At 37.2% G+C, this 15456-nt stretch overlaps 1 protein-coding gene and 1 pseudogene across 2 annotated transcripts; both read left to right on the forward strand.

The window, feature by feature from the left end:
- Positions 1-1040: 1040 nt before the first annotated feature.
- On the forward strand, positions 1041-4978 carry LOC114723502 (ABC transporter I family member 19-like; annotated as a pseudogene).
- Positions 4979-7294: 2316 nt separating this feature from the next.
- Positions 7295-13764, forward strand: LOC114723466 (serine/threonine-protein kinase 38). Of its 2 annotated transcripts, none has more exons than XM_028909643.1 (14): positions 7295-7488; positions 7964-8227; positions 8645-8819; positions 9156-9239; positions 9322-9563; positions 9850-10066; positions 10380-10459; positions 10695-10779; positions 11248-11379; positions 11472-11585; positions 11681-11728; positions 12568-12652; positions 13025-13081; positions 13222-13764. In XM_028909643.1, the coding sequence occupies exons 2-14, from the start codon at positions 8010-8012 to the stop codon at positions 13335-13337; spliced, it is 1653 nt and encodes a 550-aa protein (XP_028765476.1). In that variant the 5' UTR covers positions 7295-7488; positions 7964-8009; the 3' UTR covers positions 13338-13764. The 2 variants fall into 2 exon arrangements, with proteins under 2 accessions (XP_028765476.1, XP_028765477.1); XM_028909644.1 differs by having other exon boundaries at positions 7295-7427.
- The last annotated feature ends 1692 nt before the right edge of the window (positions 13765-15456 follow it).

Consider the following 15456-nt stretch of genomic DNA (forward strand, 5'->3'; position numbering starts at 1 on the left):
CATATTTGCTGGCAAATTTACTTCATTCCCAACGCCTGAGCGCCCCCCCATAATGGCCGACGGCGAAGGAGTTCCGAGGCAGAGAAGCGAAGATAAGGAAGAAGATGGAAATGAAGGCTGCAGTGGAATTAGAGTGCGAGGTATGCAATTCGCCTACGATGGGCAACCACCACTCTTGTCGACTTCAACCTTAAATCTGTACTGGATCGCGATGCCTTCTGGTTGGTGCCAATGGATCCGGTAAAGCAGTTCCCTCGGATATTTTCCTCTTTAATTATTTCTTTCCCATTAATGTTCCGCGTAATGCTGTGGGAAGTGTCTGTTGATTCACAAAGAGCTTCAGAGTCAAATCAACCTTAAAATAAGTGTACCTTTATGACTTTTGCTGATAGTTCGGAAAGTTTAATATATTAGGCGAATGTATCTTGGTGTTAAAATCGATATCATGTTGTTCCTGTGTAGAAATGCATCTCCACGGGTTTTCTACTGGCTAAGATTAGGCCAGAGGGAGAACTAGACTAGAACGTTATTGATTCAGAATTGGTCCAATCTGCAGGGAAGACCACTTTGCTGAAAATTCTGGCTGGTAAGCATATGGTCGGAGGAAGGGATGTTGTACGGGTCTTAAATTGTTCTGCTTTCCACGATACCCACTGGTTTGCGGTGGTGATCTCGCCTATTTGGGAGGATCCTGGAGTAAAACTGTTGGCTCAGCAGTGAGTTTCCAGATTCTGATCTCAATGTAATTTCTTTTTTCATAGAAGAGTTATCACCATGATAAAAATGGTAAGAGTTTGCCTATAAGGTGCAAAGCTGTTGAAAGTGGGTGGACGCTAACTAGTGAATACTTTAAGATGTACAGTACTTTAAGATGTACAGTCTCAATTCTTGCAGCTAGCGTTATTAGATAGTTATTTCACTTGTTTAAACAATGGTTGTTTTATTGAACAACTGTGCATCGCCAACATGACTCATGTGATATGGACTTAGGCATAAACGAGAGTTTGATGCTGATAAAATTTTGAAACACACTATCAATAATGAAGGTCTTGGACTCTTGCAATTTTTTGTAAGATTTTTTATCTTACTGATATTTTCCCCGCAAACTGTATTTATATGCTTTGCTCAATTTGTTTCTTAATTTTGATTTCATTGCTACTGTGCAGGGAGAAACACTCCAGGGAGACTTCTCAGCTGAACATATGATATTTGGGGGTAGGTTATAAACTAGTTTCCATTGCTTCCTAATGCATCTCCGATTTGAGTTGAGAGGAATGAATCATGCATCAACTTGGATTCCTTTAAGTAACTCTTACTGGCTATATACATACCGGATAGTGTGTGTGTGCGCATGCGTGTGTGAAGTGTTGAGATCATGCTATGTCTTTTTCTGCACTCCATGGTTTTGAATCGGTGTTTTTATGATATCTGGGAATTCAAAATCAGAGTGTCTAACTGTTAGATACAGTCGTGGTTAAGTTGCATTGCCACCTTCTTTAGTTACAGCGTCTAAAACAATATATGTATTCCTTTCTTTTTTGGCAGTTGAGGGCACAGATCCTGAAAGGAGAGATAAGTTGATTGATTTGCTTGATATAGATCTACAGTGGCGAATGCATAAGGTATCTGATGGGCAGCGGCGCCGAGTGCAAATTTGCATGGTCTTCTTCATCCATACAAGGTACTAATGATTATTTGTGGAGTGTGTAAATTCACTCATTGATATTATTCCATATGATCTGAGTACAATTTATAGAGTCCGGATAGAAGAGTGCAATCCGGTTACAATCAATAATAATAATGCAAAGAGATTACAAGCAATCAGCAATAATGCAATATCACAAGAAATCAGGAACTTATTCTAGGTAATTAATAGAATAAATCAAGGGAGAAGATGGGGGAGAGGATCACGGCTTCTAACACTCCCCCTCAAGCTGGAGAGTAAATGTCAACCATTCCCAGCTTGCTCCGAAGCCCTTCAAACTTGACTCTGGCTAACAGCTTGGTCATGATGTCAGCAATCTGATCAGTTGAACGCACATAGTTCAAGTTAATGGTGCCATCTTCGACCTTTTCTTTGATGAAGTGCCGATCAATGTCAACATGTTTTGTTCGGTCGTGATACACAGGATTTTGGTCATTTCAATGCTGGCTTGATTATCACACCAGAGATTCATAGGTCCTTCATAGGAAATTCTCAATTCCTTCAGGAGTCTAATCACCCACATTCCTTCACATACCCCGAGGGCTACAGCTCTTAGCTCAGCTTCAGCACTGCTCCTTGAGACTACTGTTTGTTCTTGCTTCGCCAAGTGACTAGGTTTCCCCAAACATAAGTGCAGTATCCTGTGACTGATCTCCTGTTGTCCACAGCTCTCCCATGATCTGCATCAGTGTAGACCTCTATGCTCCTTGTATTCCCCTTTCGAAAGAATATTCCTCTTCCAGGATTGAGTTTGAGGTAGGTGAGGATTCTGTATACTGCTTCCATGTGTTCTTCCTGGGGTTGATGCATAAATTGGCTTACCACTCCAACTGCATAGCTAATGTCAGGCCTTGTATGAGTCAAGTAGATCAGTTTACCCACAAGTCTTCTGTACCTTTCTGAGTTAACTGGTGTCCCGTCTGGTTTCACTTCCAGATTGCATGACTCTTCCATAGGAGTCTCACTAGGCTTAGCCCCAAGTATTCCTGTTTCGTGGAGTAAGTCAAGTGTGTACTTTCGTTGAGACACACTTATACCCTTTTTGGATCTAGCAACTTCCATTCCAAGAAAGTACTTCATTTGTCCTAGGTCCTTCACTTGGAATTCCCTAGCCAAGGCTTTCTTGAGATGGGAGATAGAAACCTCATCATTGCCAGTTATGACTATATCATCCACATACACAATTAGGATCGTTACCTTTCCATCACTGTGTTTGACGAAAAGAGTGTGATCAGCCTGTCCTTGAATGTAACCAAACCTTTTGATTGCTTTGGCAAACCTGTCGAACCAAGCTCGTGGAGACTGTTTCAAGCCATACAATGATTTCTTCAATTTGCAAACTGAGTTGGGTGGAGCTATTACTCCATCTGGAATTTCCATGTATACTTCCTCCTCCAAATCTCCATTTAGGAAAGCATTCTTCACGTCTAGCTGATGTAGAGACCAGTCAAGGTTAGCAGCAAGGGATAGGAGTACCTGGATGGTGTTGAACTTTGCCACAGGAGCAAACGTTTCTTGATAATCAATCCCATAGGTTTGAGTGTACCCTTTAGCCACTAATCTTCCTTTGTACTTGTTGATGCTTCCATCAGGATTGAATTTAGGGGTGAAGATCCACCTACAGCCCACTGCTTTCTTGCCCTTAGGAAGTGTGGTAATATCCCACGTGTTGTTTTCCTTCAAGGCTCTTAACTCCTCATATGCAGCATGTTTCCAATTAGGATCTGTCATAGCCTGTTGAAATGTTTCTGGAATCTTCACCTGTGAACTATTCACTACAAAGGTTTGCATTCGCGCAGATAAATTGCCATAGGAGACAATTTTGAATAGGATGCTGAGTACACGATCTTACCCCCTTTCTGAGTGCAATAGGCCATCCCAGCTCTTCAGGATCCAACTCCGGATTGGAATCATGTTGCTGCCTTGGAATGGAAGGAACCCTACTACCTGATTGAGAACTTGAGTGCTCTGTCACCCCTGCATCAATTTCAGCATTGGTTTCCATTGGGTGAGGAGTGTTTGTGGTGTTTTGGTGTTTTGGAGAAGGTGTAGGACTAGGGATTTGTGATTCCGGTTCGGGGATTTCTTCTTGAGGTGTGGAAGATTCAAGGGAGTTAAGAGGTAGGTTTCCATTAGTCTGGAAAGTTTGTGGATGGTTGTCGGGCTGCTGTAAATAAATTCAGTTTCAGCTGTATGGTGGAACCACATACCTCTTTACCCCAAGTATTAAAAAAATGGACTATTGCGTTTCACATAGCCAGTACTTCAGGTCATAACTCAGGAAGTGTTATTTATTTCTATCTGACTTCTCTAAATGATTATTTGATAAATAATAGGAAGTCTTAAATGACATTTCAGGTTCTCTTGCTGGATGAGGTTACTGTGGACCTAGACGTTGTTACTAGGATGGATTTGCTGGACTTCTTCAGGGAAGAATGTGAGCAGGTGATCACTAACTTCATATGCATGCTGAGCTGGATATGGTTATGGAGAACTGCAGAAAGGACAGCTCCATGTGCAACATTAGTTTCGTCCATGGCTGTTCCTTACGGGGGATCTGGGATCATGATCACCGTACAATAATATAGTAATATTATTTTTTTAGGAAAAAAGTATAAGTTTCTGCAGATGGTCAAGCATATGTCATAATGTCAATTGTAAAACAACTGTGGAAAACGTAATGCATTGATAAAATTTGAAGCCAATATGGCTGGCTGGTGTGCCCATCTTGTAATGGCTTGTGTGAAGGGTTTCTGAAAAATGATTATCAATTATTATTAGAGTTTCTGATGTTTTCTATTTTTGTCAGAGAGGAGCTACAATTGTATATGCAACTCATATATTTGATGGACTGGAGACATGGGCCACTCATCTAGCATACATACAAGACGGTGAGCTCAGGAGGGCAGAAAAGTTATCAGATATTGGTGAGTTGAAGTATTCGTCCAATCTGCTATCTGTTGTTGAATCATGGCTCCGTGCTGAGACAAAGCTTGAAAAGAAGAACCCTGTAAACCATGCTTCCAACGTCCAGAAGACTTCTTTTGGTAGTTCTCCTTTTATTTCATCAAGACACATGGCATACTATCGGTAGTTTCTAGTGATAAGAAATTTCTGAGTGAATATAGTTTACGCTCAGAGACATATATGAGTAATCGATTCCTTCGTGCTCGTCAGTTGATGAGTAAGGCAGATTCAATTGATAGAAGTTTCTGATAAAAGGAGTTCATGTTCAGAGACAAATATGAGTAATCAATTATTTCATGCTTGTAAGTTATGTGTAAACAAGCCTGGTGGATATGTCAAAGTCACGGGGGGTTGCCTTCGGAAATAATGTTGTACGATCAATTTATCACACCATAAATGATACAAACTTCGCCATAACTGGATGTTTATGGCAATGCGTTGTGCTGTTATTTTTCACCCGTGAATGACCAGCTCTGGAGTGTTGAAAGATTTGTTTGTTCCAAAGGTCAAATTTAACGTGGCGGTCAAATTTTCCTTTCCGTCCGTCTGTTTTAATTAATATTATACACATCATAGGAATCTGAGCCTCTGATATTTTGAAGTTTACCTGTTTCCAAAGGTCAAGTAACCGAACTTTTCTTTTCTCTTCATCCTTATGTTTTCTCATTTTCTAGGAATTGAAATTTTATTTGAAGTCCAACGGCCATGCTTTGGATGGCAGCTTATTTTTAGCACCTCAGTTGACTCTATCAAAATGACTGTTGAGATCTGAGAATACATATGCGTTTCTGAATCGCTTGGAGGGCATCACCTTGGGGTATAAAACTTAAGCACGCTTTTTCTGGTTTCTCTCGTAAATCTCAGATTGGACGGTTTAATTTGTAGTATGCTACACTGAAAAAGCTTGTGAGAGCACGAAGCGTCGTGCAAAATCGGGTTGAATGGATCGATCGAACCACATCTTGATATTCCCGCCGGCCAACTACTTATTAAGCTTGCGTCACTATTTGACGACAATGCCACTCTACTCCAACTCTGTTTTCCCAACCACCTCAACCCATCCAGTAACTTTCTATTGGCCTTGGTTCACTTATCACGGGACCTTTCACACCAAACAATTTGTAAACTGCGTTTGATGTGCGGAAAATATGTAATTTGAGCCAATCACAGTAAAACACTACTCCCTCCTCCTAAACACTCCACCATTTTCCATTGTCAAAATAAATATCGGATCCGTTATGGGGTATGATGCAGTATTTATTAGTTGTTATCAGATATATCCCCTGTGATGATTGGTGAGGAACTAGAGCATACTCATGACATCCCTTTTTCCCCAGTACATTTGAATGAGGGTGGATTTGGCGGAAGGATGTGATTTTTTCAAAACATTGAGATTGTTAATTATATTTAACTACATTTCTTAATTTACAAATTTTGGTTAAGAAAGTCCTATGTTTAGGATAAGAATGATTAATATATATAAATAAATATGAAATGCGTTATACTAGTGGAGGCATATTATTCACATCTTTACCCAATTTCATAATGAAAGGGCGAAGAAAATGCGCACAAGAATTCTCGCAAGTGATTATAAACAGTTAAACACATTATTAGTTGAAGAATTATCGTACGTACAAGGATGGAAAAAAACTGATACGGACGCAGAAATTGACTGGCATCTTTCAATAATCGATGATTAAAAAAAAAGGACAAAAAGGACATCTCTTCATCCAAAGAATTTTATACACGCGCACACACGCCAACAAGCTCCGCAGAATTATAAATTCAAAGCTTCTTAAAGCTTAATTGCTCTTGTTTTCAGAAGTTTGGTGTTGAACATAAGCACAGAGTGATGACCGCTGATGCAAAGCCCAGTTGATCGACCATTACTCTGCAAAACTCCAATTAATTTTTGCAAAGGCGCAATTAATCTTGGGAAAAAATGATAGATAAAAACTGTGAAAATTACAAAATCATTCGATACAATACTTTAATAGGTTTTTGACAATAATTAATCTATAAATAATAACACTTTTTGTAAAAATTTCTGGTTTAGAATTTTGTATTTTCACAATTTTTTTGGACAAGTTTATTTCTGTTTCTTCCTTTGGAAAGACAGTGTTTTTGCCTTGTCATTTGTCAAGAGAAGAGTCCTTGCTAGCTGCTTCACCGATGGACAGTGAAATATTGTCGATATAAAAAGTATTAAAAATTTTCAATTATACGATACACGATCCAACAAAAAGATTTATTGGTTATGGATGAGTATTATTTTAAGTTATGACTACGAAAATGCTTATTAAATCTAAACTAATGTTGAGTCTGAAGAGGGGAAACATTACAGTCAGAGGTTTGAAAAAAAAAAAAAAAGCATTATAGTCAGGGGACAGCGGCGGCATAAGAAAACCTCGTCGTGCCGGTTTTCTCGCGGGATCCGAAGTAACTAATTTTTAAACGTTAAAGCTGAAAATTAAAAATAAGTAATAATTTTATATCTTAAATTAAAAGTGAAATATTTATATCGTTGTGTGTGTGTGTGTGTGTTTTTTTTTAATTTAGCAATAAAATTGAAAATACAAATAAAAGGGAAACGAGAGCCGGTTTCAATATTCGATGCAATAGAGAGATGAAGAAACTATATAAAATGGAAGGGTCGCCGGCCATGCCATATACGAGTTCAAGAGCGTCACGCGGAGAAGTCATTTGAGTTTCGCAGTGCCGGAGCCAGCCAAGCGAGTGCGCACCGAGATTGATGGTATCATTGCCAATTCTCTGCCCCTTTTTAGGGTTTCACGGACTCGACTATTAATTTCGCGGTAATCCGAATTCTCAGCTTTTTCCACTATCAGCACTTCTGAAATCCGTCTCCTCGGATGTGATATTTCGATTTCCATTTGATCCCGAATGTTTCTATATTCATTTAATTCTTGGGTCCTCCCACCTTGCGTAATATATGATATGGCTTTTATTTTGGAGTGCTCTAAACTGAGGAATTAAGGTATCCTGGTGAAACTGTTTCGTGTTTCTGAAGTAAATTTTAACAAATGTAGATGTCTTTCATTGCAATTGGGTTATATGACAACTCCGAATGGGGGGAATCAGGTTATTTGTTTCCAACGACTCCTTTTTGGGAACGGCAGTAATTTTTTTTTTTTGGGGGGCTTCATGTTAGTCTGGAAATTGTCGCCGTGTCTGCTGCTTTTTTGGATTCAGATTTCGTGCGATTAGATTTTTTCGATAAGTTCATGCAAGCTAATTTTTAAGGGATTTTGGCTTCTTTCTTTTATACAGCAAGATGGTTAGGGATCATTGAGGTTGCTGCTGAACTCGTAGTTAAATGGATTCCGCAAGGAGCTGGTTGCAAAGGTTACAACCACGAGATAAAATGAGGTCATCGTTAAAGAAAAAGGAGGATAGTGCTGGAGTAGATTCAAATCAACCGGGAGATGATGAAGCTCTTTCCAGCACCACAAAACAGAAGGTTGCTGCCGCCAAGCAGTACATTGAGAACCATTACAAGGAGCAAATGAAGAACCTTCAGGAGAGGAGGGAGCGGTATGAATCTTTTTTTTTTTTTTTAACGCTGATAATGATTAGACTTTTCTTCCCCCACCCCAAAGAAAACACAGAGAGGGGGGAAATATTAATCAATGACAAAGTTCAAACCACCTAAAATAAATGTCTGAGTGTCATGTGGCATTCTTGTTTTGGTGTCTATGCAATACAAACACTTTTAAGGCTTTTCTTTATTTCAAAGCTTCGTGTCTCACCTGATAATTCCATCTCCATGGCTGACATGGTTGGCAACAGATGTTTCTTTTGTGTAGTCTTGTTTTTAAGTCAACAATTAGCAGACCTACATGTCAAAATTGATGAAAGAATTATCTCTGCATGAATGTTAATGTGAATTATGATAATTGCTTTTGAAAATCACTTGCATGCTTAAAGTTTCTAAGCCAGTTTTTCTATCAGTCGAACTATCTTGGAAAAGAAGTTGGCTGATGCTGATGTCTCAGAGGAAGATCAAAACAACCTTCTTAAGTTCTTGGAGAAGAAGGAAACAGAATATATGCGCCTTCAGAGGCATAAGATGGGTGTTGATGATTTTGAGTTATTAACGATGATTGGAAAAGGTGCATTTGGCGAGGTATGTATAAGTTTAATACTTTTATATGTTATAGTGTTTGAACGCTTAATTCATTTATAGGCTTATGGCGATCTAAACACATTTAAAGAGTGTGTGCGTGTATATATATAGAGGAAGATATTTGTAATAAGTGAATATCTTGAAAAGAATGATTTCCATCTGCGGCTAATAATATAGTAGTTTTTAGTTCCTGAGGTAACACACAAAAAAAAAAAAAAAATAATCATTTGATTTTGGAATAAAACTTGCAGTACTTCTTGACTGAGTCTCTTTGTTCTTGAACTTGTTTTTCTGCTAACGGTTTGACTGCTGGCTAAAATTTTGAATTTGATGTAGGTCAGGGTCTGCAGGGAAAAGATGACAGCCAATGTATATGCGATGAAAAAGCTAAAGAAATCAGAGATGCTTCGTAGAGGCCAGGTTTGCATTTATTAGTCTTGCTAGATTTTATTTAAGTGCATGAGGTTATCATACTCATTTTGAGTTTTGTAAATCTCTTCAGGTAGAGCATGTCAGAGCGGAAAGGAACCTCCTTGCAGAGGTTGACAGCAATTGTATAGTCAAACTTTATTGTTCTTTCCAGGATGATGAGTATCTGTATCTTATTATGGAATATCTACCTGGGGGGGATATGATGACCCTTCTTATGAGAAAGGACACCTTGACTGAAGATGAAGCCAGATTTTATGTAGCTGAAACAGTTCTGGCTATTGAATCTATCCATAAACACAATTATATCCATCGGTATGTGGCTTGCTGTCTATCAGTGTCCAATTTGTTCTCTTCTATATAGAATTTGACTATTGTATGTCGGTTTAGGTTCTAGTGAAGCCAATATATAGTAAACATGTCACTGAAAGTACAAATCTTCTTATGATTCTTGACTGCTATACATGTCATTTCAAAATGACGTGACACTGAACTATACGATGTCTAAAATCAAATTAGCTGTTTGTACAGTTATTTGTTTGCAATAAAGTAGCCTTAGATAACTGTGCATGATAAATCTTTTCAATATTTCATGTTGCAGGGATATCAAGCCTGATAATCTGTTACTTGATAAATACGGACACTTGAAACTCTCAGATTTTGGACTATGTAAACCATTAGATTGTAGCACGCTTCAGGAAGATGATTTTTCAGTAGGTCAGAATGCAAATGGATCTACACAGAATGATGAACGCTCAGCTCCAAAACGCACACAACAAGAAAAACTACTACACTGGCAAAAGAACAGGAGAACACTTGTATGTTTACTGTTATTATGTGTTAGCTACTTATTATTTATCATGTCATAGCGTGTCAACTTGATGATTTTAATACTTGGTGTGGTGTTTCCTCACACTTGGTCAAATATACAAGTCATGTGCTGATAAAATATACATGAAAACCTCCCTCTCTTTCCAACATAAATAGACGAAAACCATGACTGCTGATACTGAGGATGTCCATAAGCACTGAAGAAGATTTGTTTCTTTTCTCAATGTGTACTGGACGAATGTTTTCCTTTTCCCTTTTGTTGTGTGTCTACTTATAAGGTTGAATCTGTGGATGTTGCAGGCTTATTCTACTGTTGGCACACCTGATTATATTGCTCCAGAAGTTCTATTGAAGAAAGGTTATGGAATGGAATGTGACTGGTGAGCTTTATGATATTTTAACTTGGTTTAATTTAATGCACTCTGATTTTCATAGCAAGTGAAATTAGAATGTATATCTTAGCATCCAAGTTTATTCTTGCCATAGATCATTGGAATATTTCAACTTACTTTACGTTTGCATTTCATACTTGACATTCTTTTTCCCTTTGTTTTTTTCCTTTTAGTGGTTTCATATATTATTCAAAGACACTAATGATTGTTCTGAAATCTACAGGTGGTCGCTTGGAGCTATTATGTATGAAATGTTGGTGGGGTATCCTCCTTTTTATTCAGATGATCCAATGTCAACATGTAGAAAGGTAATATTTCTGATAGAATTGTTCACTGATACAAACATATCTTTACTTAGTTTTTCGTTTTACAAGTTTTCACTAGACACTCATATTTATAACTCATGCAGTTTGCATTTGATTTTGATTTTAGTAGCCATGTTATAGTTCTGTTGCAGCTCTCATCAATGTCTTGCTTTCTAAAATATCTGGATGGGATGTAAATGATGAAAATGATGCATTTGGTGTATTATGATCTCAGATGCCCCAGTATCTTGCATATTTTGGTAGATGCCATAGTAAAGATAACTTGGTATTCATAATACACCAGATACGTCCTAATGATCTTATTGAACTAAAGTTCTTGACAATTTTGTGCTCTTGTATAAGAAAATTGAACCATATAAACCAACGTTCAGTATTGATGAGGCTGACCTATTTTTCCCCTTTTAAAACCATTTTCTGTGATACTAATTGAAATACATGTGTTTCATGCAGATAGTTAATTGGAAATCTCACTTGAAGTTTCCAGAAGAGGCAAGGCTATCTCCAGAGGCTAAAGATCTTATTAGTAAACTTTTGTGTAATGTCAACCACAGACTAGGGTCAAACGGTGCTCATGAAATAAAGGTGTTGTATGATGTGCTCTATTCTAAAATCCTGTATTTGTTCCATTATATGTTTGGATGTAGAGGTTACCTTGCAGTTGTATTCCATTTCAGGCTCATCCATTCTTCGGAGGTGTGGAATGGGATAAGCTATATCAAATGGAAGCTGCATTTATTCCTGAGGTCAATGATGAATTGGATACTCAAAATTTTGAGAAGTTTGAAGAGGTATTTTAGCCTTTAAGATTATTGCTTGGAATAAATGCTTATCCCATGCCTTTTGCCTTTTCCCATTATTCCTCGTTTTCCCTTTGCATTTGCAGTCAGACATCCAGAATCACCAAGCATCAAGATCTGGGCCTTGGAGAAAGGTAATCTTAGGAGCATGCTTCTCTGTCGGCAATTTATCTGCAAGTTATCCGTACAGTTATTATTTGCATAATCTTCTGTTGACTGATACGGTAATGAAGCAGCGTAGTGTTTCTTTTCAATCAGTACGAGATACGAAAAGAAACTGAACATCACTATTTGAATTACTTCCATATAGAAATTACAATACATCTTGGATGTTCTGAAAATTAACTTCCGTTTGATTTTACATTGCTGTGATTTGGCTGTTGAGACAAATTACGGGCTAGCAAACTTGTTATTTATTTTTCAATTTTAGACAAAGTCTGGCTGTTGAAATCATTTGGCTAATGCTGAGGCAAGCAAACTTTTCTTCAGGACCATATAAGAATTATGTCTTAATTGTTGCCCCTCTAATTGCATAAATTTTGATTTACAAATTACAACACTTTTCCCTGAACTCCTAAGTAATTTAAGTTTGGCTCTTCTAGGATTTTGTATTTGTTGGGCTCGATGAAATGTAGATGGTGAAGTATGTCGATGCTGCCTCAAGGTTGTTTGGAACTGCTCGAGAGACATTTCTTAGTGCTTAGGAAGTCCCTTTCCTAACGAAAAACTTAGTTTGTTTGAGTTGCTATTATTAGCAGTGAAACTGAAAATGGACCTGCCTTTCTCCAGTGCAGTTATTGGTTATATTCTCATTAGCTGATGCCAGTGAACTTTTCATTTAAATAATATATCATGTTATATGGTTCTTGGTTTTCTCTCTTGTTTGATCTTCTAGTTCGTGATCTGTTACGGCAGATCTCCCAGGGCTATGCATTTTTCTCTCATTCATCTTGTTTAATTGGTGATTTTGCAGATGCTCTCGTCTAAGGACTTAAATTTTGTTGGGTACACATACAAGAATTTTGAAATTGTCAATGACTATCAAGTTCCTGGGATGGGTATGCCAGTTTTTCTTTTTTTAATACCTCCGCAAATTAATTTATAATGTCTGATGCAAGGCTCTATATTAGAACAGTTATACCTTTGATCTTTAGAGGAACAGTTATATTATTTTCCCAGATACTGAAATAAGGATTAATGTTAAAGAACAAATGCTATAGTGAACTTAACCGTAGTTCATAGATTTAACTACCTAATGTGTGTTTTTGTATCGTTCTAGATTCAGAATGGAAATTATAGTCCATATCTTGTATGTGAAAATGCTTTTATGATACATTATTTTCCTTTAATGCAATAGTGGATATTGAGTATCATCAAACACATACATGCACGAAATAGTTCAGGTATAATTTTTCCCTCTTGCATTGCAGCTGAATTGAAGAAGAAATCCTCCAAGTCAAAGAGGCCATCTATCAAGTCACTTTTTGGTAGGCTTTCAAAACTCTTTGAAGTTCCTTTTTTTTTTTTTTTTTTTAAAACAAGGGGTTTCTCTGGTTGCTCGCTCCTGTATACTTTTCTGTTCGTTACGTGTAAGTCTTCTCATCTGATCAAAATGGGGTTGAAACAGAGGGCGAGCCAGAAACATCAGATGCGCCTGCAGGCAATCAACCTGCTCAAGGGAGCTTTCTAAGCCTCTTGCCACCCCGTTTAGAGGCATCTCATAAAGACAAAGATACCTCCTAACAAGGCAAAACTTGTTATATGTCCAGTATGACAGCATCGGAGCCATAACTCATGCCAACAGCGTTAACCTTTTCAATGTTCAATATTATTTTTTGGCTACATCAATGGTTACTTGGTACTTGATTACAAGCTTGAGCAAAGGCATGAAGGAAGTTACGTGCCCTAGCTCTTGTACCAACTGATAAGCCTCGAGCTCTCTTGTTACTTAAGAGCCACTGACCTCAACTATGGAGGTGTAAACCTCTTACTGCATCATGTCGGTACGAAACACACTGTAAACAATACTCTGTAAATTTGTATGTTAGTGATAGCCAATTATTTGTATCACCTTCTGTCCTGCAGCGTGTAATATCCAAGGGTTTGGGATGAGTACGACTTGTTGATCAAATCTAAACAAGAGTATTGCTTTGCCGAGTCGGCATGAAAATAGTAATATTCGTTGTTTTCAGATTTTATTAGATTGAAACCCAAAGCCCTCGTTATGTATCGTCTAATTATCATGGGATCATGTTAGGACGAACTTCAATACAAGAAAACCCAGTAGGAGATTACTATCCGAGTTTCTTTCTGATCTATTCGTCTGGTATTACACCTCATGCACATGGGATGAGACTTTGATTCTCATGCCATTTGAAAATTTTGAGACTCTCCCCTTTCTAACTGTGGTTTTGTATGCATGTTATCAAATACTAGCTGTGTTGTCTTTTTAATAACAAGTTTAATGGTTTTTAAATTTTGCTTTGCTCATCATTGTTCATTAATGGGCATTGATTTGAGGTTGATTAAGTAAACCTAATCCAAAATGTAAGCATTCTTTTAGTATCGTGTCTCTGTTTTATTGGTGAAAAGAGTATAACGTCTTGAAGCCATCAAGGCTAGTTTGCGTAATGAGAATACGGCGGAATATGTATAGTCTTTAAGGTTTAAATTTTAATCCTTCGTGACGACTCAATCTGAAAATTGGATGCTTCAAAGCATTGCCGTAGATAGACCAATTCAAGATTCGCAAACGAGGAGAAGATGATCTTATTCAACTGATTCACGACAAAGTCTTAACTTTATTAAAAGGTTTGCTTGAGATTGTCAAATGTCCAGGTCATCATTATCCCATAGCATTAGCATCTATTTATTGAATTGTATCATTGCAAAGACTTTCGATCGCATCGCTTGCCACCTTTGGAATTTTTGTCAAAAGCTTCTGAATTTTGCTCTTAACATGTGCACTTTTGCTATTTCGTAGGCTGTTTCATAAATTATTAATTAGGCATAATATAATCCAATACAATTATCTTTTGTATAATTGATATCTAAATTATATTACTAAATAATCACAAACCACAATAACACGTTACATTTATCCTTTTTTTTTTTTTCAACACAACTTCGTCTTGTAACATTAAAATGACAAGCTCTTTTTTTTTCCCCCCGGTTCGCAAAAAGGATATATGAAATGAAATTGAAAATAATAATAATATTAAAAATTCATGCAAATTAGGTCTGATTTTAATTGATTTGTTCAAATGTTAGGGTCTATTTCATCATAGGCTTCATTATTATGTTCTCCTAATAACCTGAAGTGCCGTATTAAATATTAATGAATGGTTTGCTGGGACAAATATTTGATTGATAGCGTGTTCCACGCTCTCTCCTTTTTATTCCCTTTTTTGGGTTGGGTGCACATTTCCCCTTTTTCATAATAGTTATTAATATAAATATGATTATAATTATAATTACATTCATCACTCGAATATTACAACAATGCTTTCAGCTGAATACAAAAGAAACCGCTTCAGAATACTAACCCAATTATATTAGCACGTGGGGTATGGAGCGCAGTGGAACATCATTGAGCTAAACTGCTCACGAGACCCTTTTTTTCCCCATATATTTTATAATTCTAAATTATAAATAGCCAACTTTAAAATTGTATAAATATTAATATATAAAGTCTTAGTCTGGTCAGTTGAAAACTCATTGAAGAAGTGAATAATAACCGTAAGTTCTTGTCCCAATTTATTTTCATCACATCAAAGTTTATCTATCAAAAAGTAACATCATATCGGATAAAATTTGGGAGGTTTGTGTATAATTTTTTACTGTTTTTAAGGTCTTCTGCGTA

Source organism: Neltuma alba, unplaced genomic scaffold (assembly GCF_004799145.2).
Source record: "Neltuma alba isolate B1F8T4 unplaced genomic scaffold, ASM479914v2 tig00012143_pilon, whole genome shotgun sequence".
Taxonomy (NCBI): domain Eukaryota; kingdom Viridiplantae; phylum Streptophyta; class Magnoliopsida; order Fabales; family Fabaceae; genus Neltuma; species Neltuma alba.